General features: G+C 42.6%; 1 protein-coding gene across 1 annotated transcript in view; it reads left to right on the forward strand.

Annotated features, from left to right (window-relative positions):
- Window positions 1-21,419, forward strand: part of SPON1 (spondin 1) — a 300,029-nt gene that overhangs the window by 160,668 nt on the left and 117,942 nt on the right. The window contains exon 6 of the mRNA XM_003910193.5: window positions 16,292-16,440. Coding sequence (XP_003910242.3) covers window positions 16,292-16,440 — 149 coding nt within the window. The remainder of the gene's footprint in view (window positions 1-16,291; window positions 16,441-21,419) is intronic.

The following is a 21,419-nucleotide window of genomic DNA, read 5'->3' on the forward strand; positions in this document are numbered from 1 at the left end:
TTATAGATCCTCTCTGAGCCTGTTTCCTCATCAATGAAATAGCATTGAGAAGAAAGTTAGACAATGCATAATAAAGCATCTGGTACAGGCAGGTGCTCAGTAATTCCTGTTTCTCACTACCTCTTCTCTTCTGCTTAAAAACTTTTCAAATACGGAAGACCATTGGCTTACTTATTTACAGGGCTTAGCCGTCAGAATTAAGATTCAAATCTGAAAAAAATGAACTAATGGGGGTGGGAGATGTCCATTCTTTTTGTTATACTCTAAAAAACAAAGCAAAGTTGTTTACTGCTCCTGCTAAGCTTTTTAAATACAAGCTTCTAGATTTTTTAAATTAGATAAACATTGCTAGAATTTATCATCCATAGTGCTACAGTTCCTTCCCTGGGGCTTCAAACTCAAGTGTTAATGGAGTATTAAACATTTGGAAGTTTTCCAGGAATACAGCCTCTCTCCCATATTTAACAGTGTTTATGTGGAAAAGTCAGCTTGGAAGGACACCTTTAAATAATATTCTTTCTAGATATATAATTGTAGTGTTGTCAGTGCATAATAAACCATCAACCAGCCTTTATTGTACCAATGGGAATGAGAGTTTGGGGGTGCCCTGAAATTATGTTCTTTGTGTCTGGGATGAGAATCAGGTGATTAGCTAGGTTTTATTTATAGATATACAAATAAATCAAGAGTCAGAAGTTCAGAAAGATTGGGCTGGGAAGGCTGAGGTCAAAGAAGGATGAAGTCTATGAACACCAAGAGTTAATACCCCTAATGCTATCAAGGACACTGGATAGGTCCCATCGTATGTCTCCCCATTATCTCCACCCCAAGAACTAATTCTGGTGACAGGCATGAGTGACATCAGAATGACCTTCTGACTAAATCTGAACTTGGCTCAAGCTGTGGATCCCCAGTGGAGTAGAAAGGGCAAGGCCTTAAGTTTGGCAGGTCAGTGCAAATCTCAGCCCTGCCACCTACTTGCAACTCAGTTGCCTCACCATAACATGGGGATGGTAACTGACCTTCCTAGTAAGACAACTGTGAGAATGGAAGGATACCCCTGTAAAGGACATGATGCAGGGAACATGCTCAATAATAAATGGTAGTGATTGTGATGATAATGATATTGATGATGAGACAATGACAATGAAGACAACATCCCTAGCTTTGGATAGAGGAGTGATAGAGGATTACCTATATTCTGCTTGTGGAATCAGGAGGAGCACCCCTAACTGCCTCTTTTCTAATCCCCACAATTATTTTATGGATCTCTGGGCCCAGACACATGATCTTAGTTGGACAAGCCATTTCTCAATTTGGGTTCTCCTAAAAGCAGAATCTGAGGCAAGGCCTGCAGGTATTTTGTGTAGAAGGTATTAGAGGAAGCAGAAGTGAAGGAATAGGGAGAGAGTAACAAGGAAGGAGGAAGGGTCAAGGTAAAAGTGCATTATTCAGGTCACTGGCATCAGTGTACTTCTGAAAGGTGTAAAGATTGTGTCCAGAATTGTCCACTTTCCAGAATTTTCTACTAGCACCCACCCCCTATAGACCAAGGGTTGTCTGCAGTAGCATGAACTTCCCCACACTCCCAGGCACTTGCTTGCTGGCCAAATGGACTCTCAAAGCTTCAGAGAAGGCCACGAGTTAGTAAACAGGAAGAGGCCCTTGAGGTGGACACTCACTGACAGCATTAGCAAGTGCTCACCCCTGCCTGCCATAGTTGTGGCTGAAATTGGAGGTGGATGGAGAGTGTGATGCAGGGCACCAATTGTAGCTGCCACAGGCCAAGTCTTAGTTCAAGTGCAGACTCCTCCTGCAAACTGTCTACTTGCCACATGTGATCCACAATTGTGAGAGACCCCAGTCATCAGTAGAGTCTTTCCTCTCCCATCCCCTTGTGCCAGAAAGGACTACCTGCACAATTGGTTCTTATATTTAGCAGTACACAAACATATGCCCAATTCTAGAGCTGTACTGTCCAGTAGGGTAGCTACTCGATACATTAAAATTGATTAGATTTAAATTAGTTTTTTTAAATTAAATAAAATTTAAAATTTATCTCCTCAGTCACACTGACCACATTTAAGTGCTCAGTAGCCACATATGAGAAGTGGCTATCATATTGGACAGTGAAGTATAGTATACTTCCATCTTCATGGAAAGTTCAACTGGATAGTGCCACTCTTGAGAGAGTCAGTCTGGATCCTAATCCTGGCTCTGCCATATTCTAGATGGGTAGTCCTGGGTACATCATTTAATCTATCTATGCTTTAATTTGCTAATCTGTAAAATAAGTTTATTTCCATGATTAAATAATAATATGTAAGCATATACTAAAGTCTCACTACATGTTAATGATTCTTATTTCCTAGTTCCCAGGGTAATATTTATGTGAGGCAGGAAGTACTTAAAGAGCCTTCAGCCCTGATTCAGGCCCTGGGTCCCTTGAGGCTACTCTCTGGGGTTCTAAACTATCTCTATGCTCAAGATGACCATGCCCATATCTTCGAGTCTCCAAACAGAGATGTTGCTTTAGCCCTCACTCCTTTTTCAGCTTCTTGTCAGTTCCCCACCCTAAGTTCAGAGGCTGGAGCTGGAGCAGTAGCCCCCAGCTTATGTCAGCAGCCTTACTGCCTGCTTCTGGGAACTTCTGTCTGTGTGCCTGACTCATTCTGCCACTATTTTCCCACCATTTGCCCACCCTCCCAAGGGGCCTCTGCACCCCCAGTGCTGACTGTGACCTGAACTGACTACCTCACTTTAAAATGCTTGCTGTCCTCTAAGACCTTGTTCTACCCTAATGGGCAGGTCCTGTGCATGTCCTGGTTTGCTACCAATTTCTGTCTTTCCTAGAGAAATAAAATATTGATATTTAAAATAAGCATTATTGAATGTTTTCTTGTGTGCCAGGAACTGTGCTAAGTGCTGTAATACGGATTTCCTTCTGTAACCACATCACAACCCTAGAAGACAGGTACTATTATTATTTCTATTTCACAGATAAGAAAACTGGCTCTTAGAGAATTTACATAGCTTGTTCAAGATTGCACAGTGAGTATATGGTGAAAACAGGAATGTGATGATATCCTTAAGCCAGTAGGAGGTCCTTTTCTTCTTTCTAGATAATTGAGAAGAAGGAGAGACTGATACATACAACAACATGGATAAATCTTGAATGCATGATGCTAAGAAGTCAGACTCAAAAGGCTGCATACTGTGGGAGACCACTTATATCTTGGAAAACTTAAAACTATAGGGACAGAAAACAAAACAGAGGTTGCCAAGGGCTGGGAGTGGTGGTGGGGTTGTTACGTGGGAATGTGGGTGGGTAATACAACTATTCATTATCTTGATTATAGTAGTTACTATATAGTTGCCTGCATTTGTCAAAACTTGCTAGACTTTACATTAAAAGGGGTGAATATTACTGAATTCAAAGCATACTTTTATTTTTAAATGAGAAATGAAGATAGAGAGTAATTTTCCTCTGAATGCCCCCAGCAATTGTTCAAATGTGGGAACAGAGGGGAGCAAACATCAGTTTTAAAGACTTGGTGGAGAAAATAAGCTCACGTTCCGATTGCAAGGGAGATAATTCAAGGAGAGGAAATGGAAGCAGTGGGTTCAGACTGACCTTCCTGAAAAGCCTGGAGGTGCAGGAAAGGCAAAAGATGGGCTTTTGTGAGAACAAAGCATTGATAGAAGATTTTTTTTTCACCCAGAATGAGAAAACTTGAACCTCTTTACTTAAAGGCAGAAGCTCTTCAGTGAAGAGATTAAAGGTGCACCTTACTCACATATTTCCCATTTCCAGCACTCTTTATTCCTTCATGTAGATCTGTATTTCCATCTGTTTTCATTTTCCTTCAGCCTAAAGAACTTCCTTTAATATTTCATATACTGCAGATGTGCTAATAATAAATTCACGCAGCTTTCATTTATTAAAAAAAAAGTCTTATTTTTACCCTCATTTTTGAAGGATATCTTTGCAAGACAGAATTCTAGGATGACAGTTTTTATTTTTTTAAAAGCTTTAAAATTGTCATTTCATTGTCTTCTAGTTTGCCTTGTTTTTGAAGCAAGTCATCATTCTTATCTTTGTTTCCCTCGTTGTGTCTTTTATTGCTTTTGGTTGCTTTGAAGATTTTCTGTTTTTCTCTCGTTATTAGATTATGCTGTGCTTAGGCATCATTCTCTTTGTTTTTATTCTGTTTGGGGTTTGTTGATCTTCTTGGATCTGTAGGTTGGTATTTGGGAGAATTTCAGGCATTGTCTCTTCAAATATTTTTCTTTTTTTTTTTTTTTCTTTTTTGAGACAGGGTCTCCCTCTGTTGGCCAGGCTGGAGTGCAGTGGCACGATCTTGGCTCACTGCAAGCTCCACCTCCTGGGTTCACACCATTCTCCTGCCTCAGCCTCCCAAGTAACTGGGACTACAGGCGCCCACCACCACACCCAGCTACTTTTTTGTATTTTTAGTAGAGACAGGGTTTCACAGTGTTAGCCAGGATGGTTTTGATCTCCTGACCTTGTGATCCACCCACTTCGGCCTCCCAAAGTTCTGGGATTACAGATGTGAGCCACTGCACCTGGCCTGTCTCTTCAAATATTTTTCTAACTCAATCTATCTATTCTCTCCTTCTGGAACTCCAATTACCCCTATGTTAAACCACTTGTTTTTATTCCACAGTTATATGTACTCTAGTTCATTTTTTTCAGCCCGTTTTTCTCTCTGCTTCATTTTGAATTGTTTTTATCACCTTATCTTTTAGTTCACTGATCTTTTCCTTTGCTGTGTTCAAACACAGATACTATATTTTTCACTCCTGAAATTTTCATCGGAGCTTTTTAAAATAGTTTTTATTTCCCTGCCAAAATTCCCTATCTGTTCAATCATTATGTCCATTTTTTCTTTAAATCCTTGAACATGTTGATAATAGCTGTTTTAAAGTTCTTGTATGTTAATCCCACATGTCAATCATCTTGGGAACTCCTGCTATTGACTGTGGAGCTTTTTCCTGGTTCTGGGTTACATTTCCTGTTTCTACACTGCTCTTGTAATTTTTTTTTTTTTTTTTTTTTTTTTGAGACAGGACCTCCTTCTGTCACCCAGGCTGGAATGAGTGGCAACCATAGCTCCCTTCAACCTTGAATTCCTGGACTCAAGTGATCCTCCCACCTCAGCCTCTGGAGTAGCTGTGACTACAGGCATGCGCCACCATGCCCAGCTAGTTTTTTAAAAAATTTTGTAGAGATGAGGCCTCACTATGTTGAACAAGTTGATCTCAAACTCCTGTGCTCAAGTGATCCTCTCACCTAGGCCTCCCAAAGTGCTAGGATTACAGGCTTGAGCACCATGCCCAGCCATGTCTAGAAATTTTTTATTGCATGATGAACATTGTAAATACTATGTTGTTGAGTGTCTGGATTTTTTATCTTCCTTTAAAGAGTATGACAGATGGTTAATTTACTGATGGATCTGCCTGATTCCTTTCCCACGCCTGTTTTCTAAGCTTTGTTGGGGTAAGTCTAGAGTAGCCTTTACTCTAGGGCTAATGTAGTTTTGCCACTAAATTATAGCCTTTCTAGGGTTTCAGTTGAATGTACAGAGTGTTCATCAAGGTCTCTCTAACATGGATGGGTAGACATTTTATATCTGTGGCATTGTGTGACCTCTAGAATCTCTATTCACCTCTTAGCTCCCCAGGGACTGTTCTCTGCCAGGCCTTGTAAAGTGTCACCCTGCACATGTGAAGCTTAGTGTTTGGTCAAAGATTTAAGGGGACTTCTGTGCATATTCTGAAGCTCCATCTCTGTGCAGCTTCCTCCTCTCTGGCATTCTAGCCCATAAATCCTATCTACTTCAATTGCCCCAAATTCTTACCTCTACCTCCTCAGCTCAGACAGTTTACCATGCTCAGTTCTACTCCACCTTCCTGCACCGTAAACAAGAAAGTGTCTGTGGCAGAAAGCCTAGGCAAACGTGGGCTCACCTCTTGTGTTTCCCTACTGTCAGTGATCATAGTCCTTTGCGGTCTGTTTTCCAACATTTGAAAACTGGTGTTTAATATATTTTGCCCATTTATAGTTATTTATGTCCAGAGGGCTAGTGCAGTGCCATTTACTTCATCAGAGTCAGAAGCAGAAGTCAAATGAGCACATACAGATCTGGGAGTAGTCTATAGACAGGACTATCTTATTCTCTTCTCTACTTCACATTGCCTTTAAGATAAAAAGTTTCTATTAAGACAGTCATATCCCATCATGATCTGCCTGGCTGACTGATCTCAACATTGATCATCCAATCTTTATATACACACACACACACACACACACACACACTGCCATGACCTACTCGTAGTCTTACACATATCTCTGGCTTTTTCTTATGCCTCTGCTTTTGCATCTATTATTTTGTCTGCAAAAATAACCTTAGCTGCCTTCCTAACTGCTACTTATCCTTCGGAATTTAGCTCACCTACCATCTCCTCCAGGACATCTCCTCTGGAACCATCTGGGTTAAGTGTCCCTTATATGTGCTCTGATATTCTGTGTTTGCCTTTATCAAAGTGGTATCACCCATGCTTTATTATAATTGCCTGTTATGACCTATCTTCCATGCCCTTCACACCCCACCCTCCAGACAGAACATCTCTAGGACAGGGATCAAGTCTGAGTCATCTCAGAGTCTCTATGACCTGGCACAGGTTTTAAAACTTTTTGTATGAAGGGCCAGAGAGTAAATATTTTAGGGATTGTAGGCCAGTCATCTTCAGCTGTAACTACCCAACTCTGCCATTGTAGCATGAAAGTGGCCATGAACAATAGATAGATAATACATAAAATATAAGACTTTATTGAAATGAAAACAGGCAACTGTGGCTTACTGATCCTTGGACTAGCACATAGTATAATCCCAGTAAATGTTCATTGAATGAATTAATAAAATATTATTATTGGAGGCCTCAGAGGAAATAGAAAATAATGTAATCAGTTTTATAAGTGCAAGAGTTTTCCTGGGAATGGAAAAGTGGCACTTTCCATGAGGCCCTAGGGAAGGAAAAAAAACAATGGAGTGAAGAAGGCAGGATAATAGAAAACTGAGGGATTTCTGGCCTAAATGACAGACTTCCCCATGCATTGCTTTTGCCAGGAGGCCATTCTGGGATGGGATCCTGAAAACCAGAATGGTTTGGTCAGAGTAAGTTCTTGAGGCAGCCAAGAACAGAGAATGCCAAAGGACAAGTACAGGCTGTGTCCTGGGCAGCACCCAGGTGCAAACCCACAGAAGGCATGTTCTGCAGCCAAATTCAAAGTGTCAGAAACCAGGCAGGTTCTGGAACTGTGCCTAGCATGAATATAACAAGGGCAAGAGGGATGTGAGATCCAAAACAACTTTTATGAATAGAACTGGCAGGTTCACAATACTTTTCTGTTGGTCACTGGCCACATTGTGCATGGATGAGTCTGTAGATGGGTTAACCTTGGTCTTCTCAGAAGAGTTAAGTGACCAGGTCATCTACTAAGAAATAAAAGGAGGAGGGGAGCCTAGAACTTAGAGGCTGGAGGAGCTCTGTCATGTATAACAACTATAGCAAATTCCATAAGGGCCCAATCAAGGGCGCAAAACAAAGATTTGCTGAAAGCAATATGGGTGAGGCTGAGGTTAGATAATAGAAGGTTGTAGCAATCTAATCACTAAGGTTGTAGAACATTCTGTGGAGAACCATTATGAATGGGTATCAAGGAAATGAATAGGTGGCTTGCTGCAGAATTGGGATTGGCAGGGGAATGCAGCCACTGGCCAGGAAATCCAGATAGTCACTGAACACCTGTTGTATTAGGGTTCTCCTAAGAAATAAAATCAACAGGGTATGTTGGGGGACAAGGCGGTGGTGAAGAGATTTATAAGGATGTGGCTTTCCTGAGTACAGAGGCCGAGAAGTCCCAAGACATGCAGTTAGCAAGCTGGAGTCCTAGGGGAACCAACCGTGTAGTTCCAGTCTGAGTGTGAAGGCCTGGGAACCAGGGTTGTTGATGATTCAGTTCCAGTCCTAAGGCCAGTAGGCTGAAGACCCAGGAAGAGCCACTATTTTAGTTTAAGTCCAAAGGCAGGGGAAAAAAAGCAAGGTTCCAGCTTAAAGGCAATTAGGCAGAAGGCATTTCCTCTTCCTCCAGGGAGAGTCAGTCTTTACGTTCTATTCAGGTCTTCAACTGACTAGATAGGGCCCACCCACAATAGGGAGGGCAGTCTGTTTTATCTATCTATCAATTCAAATATTCATCCAGAACACCCTCATAGACATAACCAGTTTGATCAAATGTCCGCCCTCCCCATAGTCCAGTCAGGTTGACATATAAAATTAACCATCACACTGCCATGTGCAGAACACCTCAGAGAATCTATCTACCATGCACCCTGTCTCCTTCAACACTAGACAAAATGTCAAACAGAGTTATTTGATTAGCACTTGGTGTTTCAAGCATCATTGTGAACACTGGTAATTTAGTACCAATGATGATAGCAGAAAGGATGTTAGGAAGAAGGTTGCTACACATATACTCAAAATTATCTCCCTGGAGTAGCTTTTTAGACAAATGCACCTGGTTGGCCATCAGTATCTTAAACTTACATGTCTAATTATTTCTTCCTCCCAGCTTCCCCCCACCTCTGGACCTCATCTAAGCTATTGGGAATAAATATCCAAACCCAGATAGGCCACTTGAACTCTGCTGGAACCAGTGAGGGACATGCACAATCAAAAAGCCATATCCTTACCTGAAAGTCAAAAAGGATAGTGATAGTCTGCTTCTCTGCTACTTCTCCCTAGGTCTGAGTCCCCAGTGTTTCACCAAAGACTCCAGAGACTCTGAGTTTTCCTTTAAGGCCACAAGATTTAACCTCATCTCCTTCTTCGCAGCCCTCCTGATACCTGAGTCTTTTCTCTCTCCTCCTCTATTTACTAGAGGATGTGGGGCCCAAGCATAAACTTTCCTGTGTCGCAGCTAACAGAGATCTGCTTAACCACCTCATTCTGCAGACCCCAGATCATGGAGTCCCATTTAGATGATTCCTTGACTCCGTTTTTCAGATTCAGATACTTGCATGTGACATTCCTGTCATCTCCACACCCCCAATCACCCAATTAGATTCTCTTTGGTTACCATACCTTACAGAAATATGTCTGTGTTTTCCCTGCTCTACTTAGATTTAATTTTACTGGCTAATATTTATTGACCCCATTTTATGTGCCAACCACTAGTCACCATTTCATGAACTTCAGCCTCAGAACAATACTAGGAGGCTGATTTTATTACTATCCCTATTTTACAAATGAAGAAACTGAGACTGAGAGTGACTAACTGATGTGTTTAATGTAGAAAGTTTCAGAACCAAGACTAGAATATATATAGATGTGACCTCCAAAAAAAAAAACAAACCAGTTTTAACTACTTTACCAAAATGCCTCCCAAGGACTGTTCAGTCTTCTGTCTTATTGTCTCACACTCCTGGCCCCTTGTCCCCATTCCCCCTACCACTGCCCTAAGTCAGACCCTGCATGATTCATGAAGGGAATGTCAAAGGGCCTCCTATTTGGTCTCCTCACCTTCAGACCCTCTCCCTTCCTATCCCTGGGTATGTCCTACCAAAGGTATGGTACCATGCAGCAAAGAAGAGCTGGTCTTTGGCTCTTTGACTCAACTTTGAATCGCAGTGTCATCACTTGCCTGCCTCTGCATTCTTGGGTTAACTGAATGAGAATAGCATCTGTATTAAGAATTTTCTTTTTGAGTGTTTAATGAGATAACATAAGTCAAGACCTTCCCATTGTGCCTGACACATAGTAAAGGCTCATGTATTAGTCTGTTTTTACACTGACATAAAGAACTACCTGAGACTCTAATTTAAAAAGAGGTGTAATTGACTCACAGTTCCACATGGCTGGGGAGGCCGCAGGAAACTTACAATTATGGCACAAGGTGAAAGACAAACAAGCACCTTCTTCACAAGGTGGCAGGAGAGAGCAAGAGTGAAGGGGAACTGCCACACACTTTTAAACTATCATATCTAATAAGAACTCACTGTCATGAGAACAGCATAAGGGATATCACCCCCATGATCCAATCACCTGTCACCAGGTCCCTCCCTCGACATGTGGGAATTACAACTTGAGATGATATTTGAGGGGAGACAGAGCCAAACCATATCATTCTGCCCCTGGACCCTCCCAAATCTCATGTCTTTCTCACATTTCAAAATACACTCCCAAATCTCATGTCTTTCTCACATTTCAAAACACAATCATGCCTTCCCAACAGTCCCCCAAAGTCTTAACTCATTCCAGCACTAACTCAAAAGTCCAAGTCCAAAGTCTCATCTGAGACGAGGGAAGTCCCTTCTGCCTATGAGCCTGTAAAACCAAAAGCAAATTAGTTACTTCCAAGATAAAATGAGGATACAGGCATTGGGTAGTTGCTCCCATTCCAAATGGGAGAAATTGGCCAAAACAAAGGGATCACAGGCCCCAGTCTAATCCAAAACCCAAGGCAGTCATTAAATCTTAAAGCTCCAAAATAATCTCCTTTGACTCTGTGTCTCATATCCAGGCCACATCAATGTAAGAGGTGGGCTCCCAAGGCCTTGGGCAGCTCCACCCCTGTGGCTCTCCAGGGTACAGCCCCCAAGGCTGCTTTCACAAACTGGTGTTGACTGCCCATAGCTTTTCCAGGTGCACAGTGCAAGCTGTCAGTGGATCTACCATTCAGGGGTCTGAAGGATGATGACCCTCTTCTCACAGCTCCACTAGGCAGTGTCCCAGTGGGGACTCTGTGTGGTGAGTCTTCAGCCCCACATTTTCCCTCTGCATGGCCCTAGTAGAGGTTCTCCATAAGGGCTCTGCCCTGCAGCAGGCTTCTGCCTGGACATCCAGGCATTTCCATACATCCTCTGAAATCTAGGCAGAGGTTCCCAAACCTCAATTCTTGCCATCTGTTTACCCACAGATCCCCAACACCACATAGAAGCAGCCAAGGCTTGGGGCTTACACCCTCTAAAGCAATGGCCCAAACTGCACCTTGGTCTCTTTTAGCCACGGCTGGAGCTTGAGCAGCTGGGACAAAAGGCCCCATGTCCTGCGTCTGCACAGACCAGCAGGGCCCTGGGCCTGGCCCAGAAAACCATTTTTCCTCCTTGGTCTCCCAGCCTGTGATAGCAGGGGCTGCTGTGAAGATCTCTGAAATGCCCTTGGAGACATTTTCCCCATTGTCATGACTATTAACATTTTGATTTTTACTTATGCAGATTTCTGCTTGAAATTCTCCCCAGAAAATGTTTTTTTTTTTTTTCACTACCACATAGGTTGCAAATTTTCCAAACTTTTATGCTCTGCTTCCCGTTTAAACATAAGTTCCAATTTCAGACCATCTCTCTGTGAATGCATATGACTATATGCTTTTAGAATCAACCAGGTCAAATCTTAAATGCTTTGCTACTTAGAAATTTCTGCTACTAGATATCCTAAATCCTCTCTTTCAAGTTGAAAGTTCCACAGATCTCTAGAGCAGAAGAAAAATGCTGCCAGTCCCTTTGCCAAAGTGTAGCAAGTGTAACGTTTACTTCCAGTTCCCAATAAGTTTCTTATTTTTATCTGAGACCACTTCAACATCGACTTCATCGTCCATATCACTATCAGCATTTTGGTGAAATTCACTCAACAAGTCTCTAGGAAGTTTCAAACTTTCCCACATCTTCCTGTCTTCTTGTGAGCCCTCCAAACTGTTCTGACCTCTGCCTGTTACCCGCTTCCAAAGTTGCTTCCACATTTTCAGGTATCTTTATAGCAGTGCCCCACTTTGGGTACCAATTTTCTGTATTAGTCCATTTTCACACTGCTATAAAGAACTACCTGAGACTTGGTAATTTACAAATAAAAGAAGTTTAATTGACTAACAGTTCAGCATGGCTGGGGAGGCCTCAGGAAACTTATAATCATGGCAGAAGGTGAAGGAGAAGCAGGCATCTTCTCCACAAGGCAGCAGGAAACAGCAAGAATGAAGGGGGTACTGCCACACACTTTCAAACCATCAGATCTCATGAGAACTCACTCACTATCATGAGAACAGCATAAGGGAAACTGCTTTCATGATCCAGTCTCCTCCCACCAGGTCTCTCCCTCGACACGTGGGAATTATAACTTGAGATGAAATTCAGGTAGGGACGCAGAGCCAATCCATATGAGTTTAATACATGCTAACTATTGTTATGTCATTCTTCACAGGATAAATCTTCGATCATGTTTCCCCCTTTCCCAATGCCATTTACCACCATGGGTACTCAGCACCCACCACAACCTAGCCCTGAAATTCTTTTTCATCTGATTTCTTTGTTTCTACAGTCCATCCAATCATCTCTTCTGTGTCCTGACCTCACAGTGGGATGTAGGGAGATGAACATGTGTTCTGGAGTCAGGTAGACCTGGGCTTGAACCTCAGTTTTACCCCTTCCTTGCTCTGTGAGTTTGGGCTGATTCCTTAAGCCCTCTGGGCCTCAGTTTCTTCATATGTAACAAGAGGATAAGGTTATAGTGAGGATTACACATAGGAGAGCATCGTCCTAACACCTACTAGGTGTTTGTGCCTAGCATCTATATTGTTCATTAAATCCCTGCTCCAACTAGCCTGCCAGTCCTGTGCCCAGCACACTATCCTCTTTTCTACCTATTTCTTTACATCTCTAGGCGCCCTTCTTCCAACTGGAAAGTTTCCTTGCTCGCCCACCTTCTTTTGGATTGGTGCTTCATATCTGTAATAATACCAAGAGCTTTGTTTTGTACAATTCTTTACAGCTTTCACAATTCTTTCCAAAACTGTCTCAATTAATTTGTACAACTCTGGGCGATACTCCAGTTTGGTAACTATTATTTCTATTTTTTAAAGGGAAACCGAGGCTCTGAGAGATTGAATGACTGATTTATGGTTATAAATGGGGCCTGGAGGCTGGTCACCATGCCTTTCTTCCCTGCACCATTTTGCACCTGAGTGACTGCTGCTCACCTGACATCAATACCCTTTGTAATGTTGCAAATTGTTTTTCCACAGGTGCCTGTCTTGTCACCCCAGGGCAGGGACATAGTCTTATTCCTTTCCCCTGGCCAAGTGCCTTTCAAATATCTGTTATTTGGTTGATGTCATTAAACGTGTTAAAATTTGAATTAGTATGTTATGTTGCAAGACCATTGCAGGAAACTAACAGCTGTGCTGGCTATGAGGTTGAAGTGGTGTAATTAAATTTTATTTAAGAATGAAAATCATAAAGATAGGTCCCACGCTTGAGGTGCTTGCTTCTCTGCACTCATGCCTTTGGACTTCGATTCCTTGGATCTGGGAAATTTGGAGTTAGCTGCTCCATCCTCTGTGCTCTGCATTCTTGTGCTATAAATAACCCTGACCACAGTGTATTGTAATTAATCCGCTTATCCATCTGTTTCCCCCACCCGCAGACTGTGAGTCCCTTCAGGGCAACACCATATCCAGTCCTCCTCAGTGTCCAGGGCCCGCCACTGTGCTTGGCACATAATGGAAGTTATATGAATAAGCCAGAAAGATCCATCTGGGTCCCTCCCCTAATCCCCTAGGATTGTACATGTTCCCATTGTCTTACTTATAGTACATATTTCTTATCTCTTATACTGAATTAAAGGCAGATTTCATGTTTTACTCAGTTTTGTAGCCTCCCTAACAACCATGAAAGGAAGAAACTATAATTATTGACTGTCTATTGTGTGCCAGTAGTGATTTTAATATATTGTCTCACTTTTAAATAATTTAATTTAATTCTCATAATAGGTTGATAAGGTCGACATTATCATCCCTGAATTACAAATGAGGGAACTGAGACTCAGGGAAATAAAGTAATTGAATTTAACCAAGTTTACAAAGCCAGTAAGTGTCTATGCTAGCGTTTCAATCCCTGTCTGCTGGCTCTAAGACCAATGCCTTTCTTTTTTGTTGTTGCTCTTTGTTTTTTAACAGCACATAGGATACTGCCTTAGCTTAGCAGGTGTCAACTCTGCTGAACTTATCAACTCTGCTGAACTAAGGCTTGAATTTAATCACAGTGAATCAAATCTGTGCAAGCTTGTTCCCAACTATGTCAAGTGCATATACTGCTGCCCTCCCATTTGATTATCTGGATGAAATGCTTCTGGAAACATATACTGAGCACTAACAACACACTAGGCACAGCACTAGGTATTGGGCTGAAGGCAGGCTCCTTCAAGAAACATTCAGGCTAGTGAAATAACAGACTGTAACAGTGATAATAAATGTGATTTGTGCTATGGCAAGACAGAAGACAAAAGCTTAGGTTGGCCTGCGGTGGTCTTGAGGAACTTCTGAGTATTTTATAAAGGAGGAATGGGAGTTGGCTAAGCCAAACAAGAAGAGAGTACAGAGCAAAGAGCATATGGTAATTCTGCACTAAGGTACAGAATTTCAGGCAGGACAGGCCTGAAACAAGTAGTATTTTGGTGGAGAAGGGCAGGGAGAGCAAGAGATTCTGAAGCTGGTCACTCTGTCCACATGAACCTAAGGCCATTACTGGCTACCAGCCATTGCCCCTACACAAGCGTACTTTGGCTTAGACGACAGCTAGGACTCTCTTCACCCAAGAAATGAGTTAGAGAAACAGCTGGCAGCATCTCTATCTGTCTACTCTAGGGATATGAAAGATGAGGGATAAACATGGGGTCTGCATTTTCCTGATGTGTAGGAAATAATGAACAAGCAATTGGGCAAACCCACATGGTCCTCTGCCTGGGGTGGGCCATGGCTGCCCTCAGCAGGCCAGGAAGGTGCAGCCTGGCTTTACACCTATGTTCTTGATGTGCCCCTGGAGCAAAGGGCCATAGGGAAGCGATGTGAGCTGTAAACAGAACCAGGCCATGTTCAGAACCACTTTCCTAGGTGCTGGGCTGAAGAGTTCTGCCACTCTGGGCCACCAGGTGGGAAACTGAAAATGTCAGTTGGGTTCACCCAGTTCAAGTTTTCCTCTTTGCTATGCCTGAAAATGTTATTTAACTCGAGACTTTGTTTAAGCAACCAAAGAATGGCTGAGAATTGAGCCAACCCTGTGATGAACTAACTATATGTAACTTAGTAAATAATAAATTTTTATGCATCTATATTCATCACATGCAAAAACAAATCCAGTAGGGTGCTGATACTATCAGTTCCTTCTTCCTCCCTTCCTTGGGGACTTAAATAAAATCCTCAAGTCAAGTTCTGTCTTGGTCCAGCCCAGATGTTACTCTGTTTTCCCATGCTATCGTGTTGTGCATTAATTCCCTCCCACATCCTACTGCAGCTGCCATCCCATGTGATCTTCACCAAATCACTGTGGAATGGTCACTTCCACATATTCAAACTGTCTATCCCATCCTTTAAATTTAGTTAATTGCCCCTTGTACTGAAATGTACATGAAACTAAGCTGAAATCAACCATGTTTACTTCTAAGGCTGGTCCGCACACATTTCTTCTATCTTTTGCTCCTTGCTTACCTATCCAGCTCTCCACTCCAACTGTGCTCCCTCCAATGCATTCTTCACACTGCTGTCTGGATGATTTATCTAAAATTCAAATGCAATTATATCACTCCTCTGCCAGAACCCTTCAGTGGTTTTCAGATCCTTTCAAATGACATCCAAACTCCTGAAGCATTTAGAGCAAGGCCATTCATGAGCCAGCTTCTTCCTACCTCCCTGGCATCATCCCCTAACGTTCCCCTTGACAGTTTGTGACACAGCAATGCTGAGTTACTTATGACTCTCCAAACACACAATGTTATTTAATGTTTCTGAGTCTGGGTATGGCTATACCACCCTGAATACACCCAATCTTGTCTGATCTTGGAAGCTAAGCAGGGTCGGGCCCGGTTAGCACTCGGATGGGAGTCTGCCAGAACAGTCCTTTCTACTCTCTTTTGCCTTACAAATATGATCAGCTTTTAACATTCTCTCAACTATCCCCTTCTCTGAGACCTTCCTAGACAGAACGCATCTCTGGGCTGCCTCTCTCTTGTTCAACATCTGCTATTACCTGTCTATACATTCCCAAGACCTATTTGCTTATAGGAACTCTCTCTTATCACTGAATAGCACAGGGCCTAAGACAGAACAGGTGCTTAGTCAGTGCTCTTTGAATCATTGTCCAATTACACATCCTCACCATCATTTAAGGGACTCATGTTTCAGCCACAGCCACACTGATAACTGCATCCTGATTGACTTTCCCAGGTCGGGCCAATCACTGGTCTGCAATCATTGGAGGATCCCACTCCAAGAATTATGTACTGTGGGAATATGGAGGATATGCCAGCGAAGGTGTCAAACAAGTTGCAGAATTGGGCTCACCCGTGAAAATGGAGGAAGAAATTCGACAACAGGTAAGACAAAATATCACAGAATGACCAAATAACAGAAATGCAATCAAAGCACTCCTTAGATATTGTTCCCAGAGGCTTGAAATTTGCAGTACAGTGTGCTAGAAGAAAATCTATTTGCTGAGTTTGGGGTTTTATGTTAAGTAGAGGACAGACAGAGGCACAAATATCCATTTTGTTGTCTCAGATTGTCCCTGACTGCATTCATGTTTTCTTCAGCCTGTGCTAAATGCTGCTGCTGTGGCCACATTATTGGGATGCCTTGTCTCTAGTCTCCTGAGAGTCAAAGCCATGAATTAAGGTTTTCTTACTGTGATCTTTGAGAGGGTCAGAGGAGTAATAGTCAAGCTGTCCAGCCAAATCCCCAAAATAAGCGTTTGTGTGTTGGCACGTGCTTTTTGCAACTATGTCTTGAGGTACTTGATAAATTAGTCGTTAGTTCATCATAATCATTATGGACTAAGGCGTCTTCTTTGTCCTATGTTGTGTGGGCCCAGGAGCAGTCCCATTATCTAGGCCCTCACTGATGCCTCTGCGAGATAAGGGAGAAAAAGCCCATAATTCTTGTCAATTCATTTGGCTGACAATGCCATCGTCCTTCATCAAAAGCCTGATCAGGTTGACACCAGAGAGGAGGCTAATGAGAAAACCTTGGAAGAAGAGCCGCGTGGCTCAGTGGTGGTTTACTGCAAGACGTGGCAGGGCAGCTTTAGCCATCACTACCCACAAAAGCCCGTCCAGCCTGAGAGAACACATGGGAGCATGTCCCACTGCCCACCAAGTGCTCTGGAGGAAGTAAGGAAAGAGGAAAGCATGCTTGGGATGTGATCATTTTACAACACAGGTCACTAAGAGGCTGTTGCCCTCCCTGTGCTCCTGTCTCACATCTCCTGAGACGATGCAGGAGGCTAAGGAAACACCAGGGACCCCATCTCCCGGTATGCATGTGCCCAGAGGCCTGAGCCGCACAGCAGGGCAAGCACAGCTGAGGCCTGCAGTGCTCCCTACCATCTGGACTCCAAGCTGCCCACAAACCCTAAATCGGATGCAACAAAGGTCACTCTGACTCCTGCTATAAATCCCCTGAGGAATCAGAAAAATGCCCTAGAATGAGCTTATGTTTCTTATTAATTTGATTTGAAGTCTTTCCTCCTTTCTTGGAAAAAAAGATGTTTGACCAGATGTTTTAGGAGTGCATGCTATTCATCCAAGATGAGCTATCTGACTATGCTCTGTTTCTCTGACTCTGGCTCCGTGCCTCACAATTGGCATCACTCCTTCAGACTATGGCAGAGTTATGCAGGGCACCATATTGGCACTAGTCTGTCTGGCCTATCATGGGGGAACCCTTGTTTGGGATCCTGGGGGTCCACATTCCCAGTTCTCAAGTATGGAATTATGCCTCCCTGATTTGTCAAGCTCCATAGTGTGGAATCTTGAAAACCTTTTGTTACAAATAGTAGTTGAAATATTAAAGTTTGCCAGTTAATTACATCAGGGTCAGGGGCATCTTCACGATAACATCAGTCTCACTTGTTGGCTTACTTGAGAGGTTTCTGGAAAAAGAAGCCTGCAGGAATCATATGTAACTGGAACTATATTGTGCTGGTGAACATTATGTGACATGTGTCATAGCAGTAAAAAGATTGAAAACTCATGGGTGGGAACCCCCACCACCACCACTGCCAGTCTCAGAATGTCCCTCTTAGGAAAAGGTTCTTTGGTATGTTCCTAATCAGCATGCCTGTGATTGGCTTGTATTACCACACAGGCAACATCTGTCTGCCTATCCCAGCTGGCTAGTGTTTCAGACATACAGTCGTAATAACGAGTTTAATTATGGGTACCGCACATGGGAATGAGCATATCTCAGAGCCCATCACCACCTTTCAGGCCCCCTGGGTGCTGGATATCTACTTTTAGCTCCCCTCACATCTAGGCTGAGAGGATGCTATTATTATCCCAGTTTTACAGATAAGGAAACCAAGGCAAGTTCAACAGCAGAGAATACCAGGACTTAAACCCAACTCTGTCTGGCTCCAAAGCCCAGACAGTACTAGATGTATAATCTGCTCTGTGTAAACCTGGGGCCACTTGTTCAAAACTTGTTGAGAATCTCAAGATGGTAATACCGTGAATTTCATAGCACGGGGTCCTGTGAGATTGCACAGGTCACCTGCCCATGAAGCCAGGCCTACTTGTATACTTTCCCCGTCCCACACAGCTGCCCCACAGAGAAATTCCTCTTGCCAACCTCTCAATCTGGCCTCTGCTCTCAGTGCCTCGGGTTCCCCAGCTCCTGGGAAAGTCAGTAGGATAGGGTGATTTCAGGATTCCAAATAATTCATCTTTCTAAATATTGTTCCCCGCAAGCACACAATTAATTATATTTTTTTTGTAAGTCGGGTAAGAAACAACAGTAAAAGAAGCAAGAATATGAATCCTCCTAGAATATGAAAGTGTCCTCTGAATAACCAGAAACTTGCTTGAAAACATCAACAAACTAACACAGTGCTCTCAGCCTTTAATACTTTTTATCCTACCAATCACTCTGTCAAAGAACCTGAGTCCAGCCATGATGAAAATAAAAAGCCCTCTTTTCTCAAGAAAGACATTTGTATGCTTACCAGCATTCTCTTATTATAAACTTACTGCTCACTGCAAGTTTCAAGGGCATGAAGAATCACAATAGCTATTGTTGGAGGTAAATTTTATGCTAATGACTTTCAAGCACAAATGAACAAAAATACTAATCCCATTAATAGTGGAAAGTTATAATAATACTGTTGAGTATAAATTTTAATGTTACTATAACTGCAAAACACCAAGAAAATTAATGAAAAATTACAGCAAAATTATTGGCAGTAGTGGCACTAGTAGCTGGGGCTGGGGAAGGCCACAATGCTCACTCCTTCGTGGGAGGACAAAGGCAAGTGGGTCCTGGTGGCCAGGACACCTGGGGACTGGAAATTAGAAATACTGAACTATGGCTAGTCTGGCAGGTCACAAATGGGTAATCCAAGGCAGGCGGGGGCTGTAGGAAATGGTAGATTACACTTGTAGGTTGGTGTGGGAGTGGAAAGTGTGCTTATGAATACTCGTTATGAAAACACTTCATCCCACTAAGACCATTTCTACTTCAGTAAGCCCATATTTCTGGCATGTTTACTAAGTGTCTGCTTCTCTGCTGGATGCTGGCCCAAAGATGATGCCCCTTTCACTCAGTTATTCAGGCTAGAATCCCTGATCTCTCCACACCAAAACTCATGCCTTCTCTTTTAAATTCATCCAGTTCAATCTGCCCTCATCACTACCTCCCTCCACTTATCTCTTGCCTAAATTGCTGCACTAGCCTCCTGATGTCCCTGCCTCTGATTCTGCTCCTATTACCCATGCTGCCCCAGGGCCATCTTTATAAAAAATAAATCAGATCATGCCACTCTCCCACTTAAAATGTTTAATGGCTTCTCCTTTACCCTAAGATAAAGTCCGAATTCCTTATCATAGCCTGAATACCCTCTATGTCCTGGCCTTGTCTTACCTCTCCAATTTTATTTCTTGCTCCAACTCTAAATTTTGGGCATACAGAACCTCTTTCAGTCTGCATAAGAGGGCCATGCCCGTCTTGTCTCTGGACCTTCTCTCAGCCAGGACATCTTCCAGCAGCCTTGTAATTGGTGAACTCCTATTCATCCCTCAGGACTTAGCTTAGATGTTGCTTCTTCCAGGAGGCTTTCCCTGATTCTGTACTAAATTGATCTTCCCAAGTGCTCTCCCAGCACTTTGTACTTCTCCTATTGTTAGCATCATCACACTTACATATTTGTTTGATGTCTTTCCCTCACTAAACAACAAGGTTTAAAGCTGCCCTTCCCACTATTGTATCCCCTGAGCTTGGCATAGTATTGGATGCTTCCTAAATGTTTCTTGAATAGTTTGTTCCTTCAATAACTTTGTAAATACTTATTGAACTTTTTATTCATTTGGTAATTTTACTGAAAACCTACTATATGCTAGGCATTGCAGATGCAGCAGTAATCAAGAGAACTCCTTTCCTTCATGAGCCTACATCCTAACGGTGGAGAAAAGGAAAACAAGTAAAATATATATATTTAAGTGAAAAGAAACCAACAAAGGTGGTGGTGACATAAAGAGGATTAGGAGTAGGGAGGGGCCTGTTTTAGATAAACTCGTCAGGGAAAGTCTCCCTAACAAGTGACCATGAAGCAGAAACTCAAAAGACAAGTGTAGGGGAAAATCATTTTAGATGCTAGCAACAGCACATGCAAAGGGCCTATGGGAGAACATACCTTATTGTGCATAGAACTAAAAAAAGACTAGTATGGCACAAGGATAGTGAGGGGATTATGGCACAAAAGGAGGCTGGAAAGTTGAATGCAGGACCACTTTGTCTCTACTCAGACGAAATTCACAGACAAAGTGGGAGAGGCACATACATGATTATTTCCATATGAGGAACTTTTTTCCTTAGAGGAATCTGTGCATCCGTTGGGGAAATGTGGGCACAAATGTGGGCACGGCCTTGTTGGGTTTCCTCTCTGCTGGAGTCTCCTTTTCCAGTCCACATTTGCTTCTTTCCACTATTCTAATCCTTCATTAGGGCTACTTTTATCTCTTCAATAATTTTAAATATGTCTAATTGTCTCTTTCAGATTATTCTATTTTCTCATAATCTTAGAGAGTACTTTTCCTTTCCATTGAACTCGCTCTCTCGGTGTCATTAGTTTGTTCTTTGGTTTTAAATTGTTTGATCATCTTCAGTGGTATTTGTTTTGTTGTTTTGAGATGGAGTTTCGCTCTTGTCACCCAGGCTGGAGTGCAGTGGTGCGATCTCAGCTCACTGCAACCTTCGCCTCCTGGGTTCAAGCAATTCTCCTGCCTCAGCCTCCTGAGTAGCTGGGATTACAGGCACCCACCATCATGCCCAGCTAATTTTTGTATTTTTAGTAGAGACGGGGTTT

This window comes from Papio anubis, chromosome 12 (genome assembly GCF_008728515.1).
Source record: "Papio anubis isolate 15944 chromosome 12, Panubis1.0, whole genome shotgun sequence".
NCBI classification, from domain to species: Eukaryota; Metazoa; Chordata; class Mammalia; order Primates; family Cercopithecidae; genus Papio; species Papio anubis.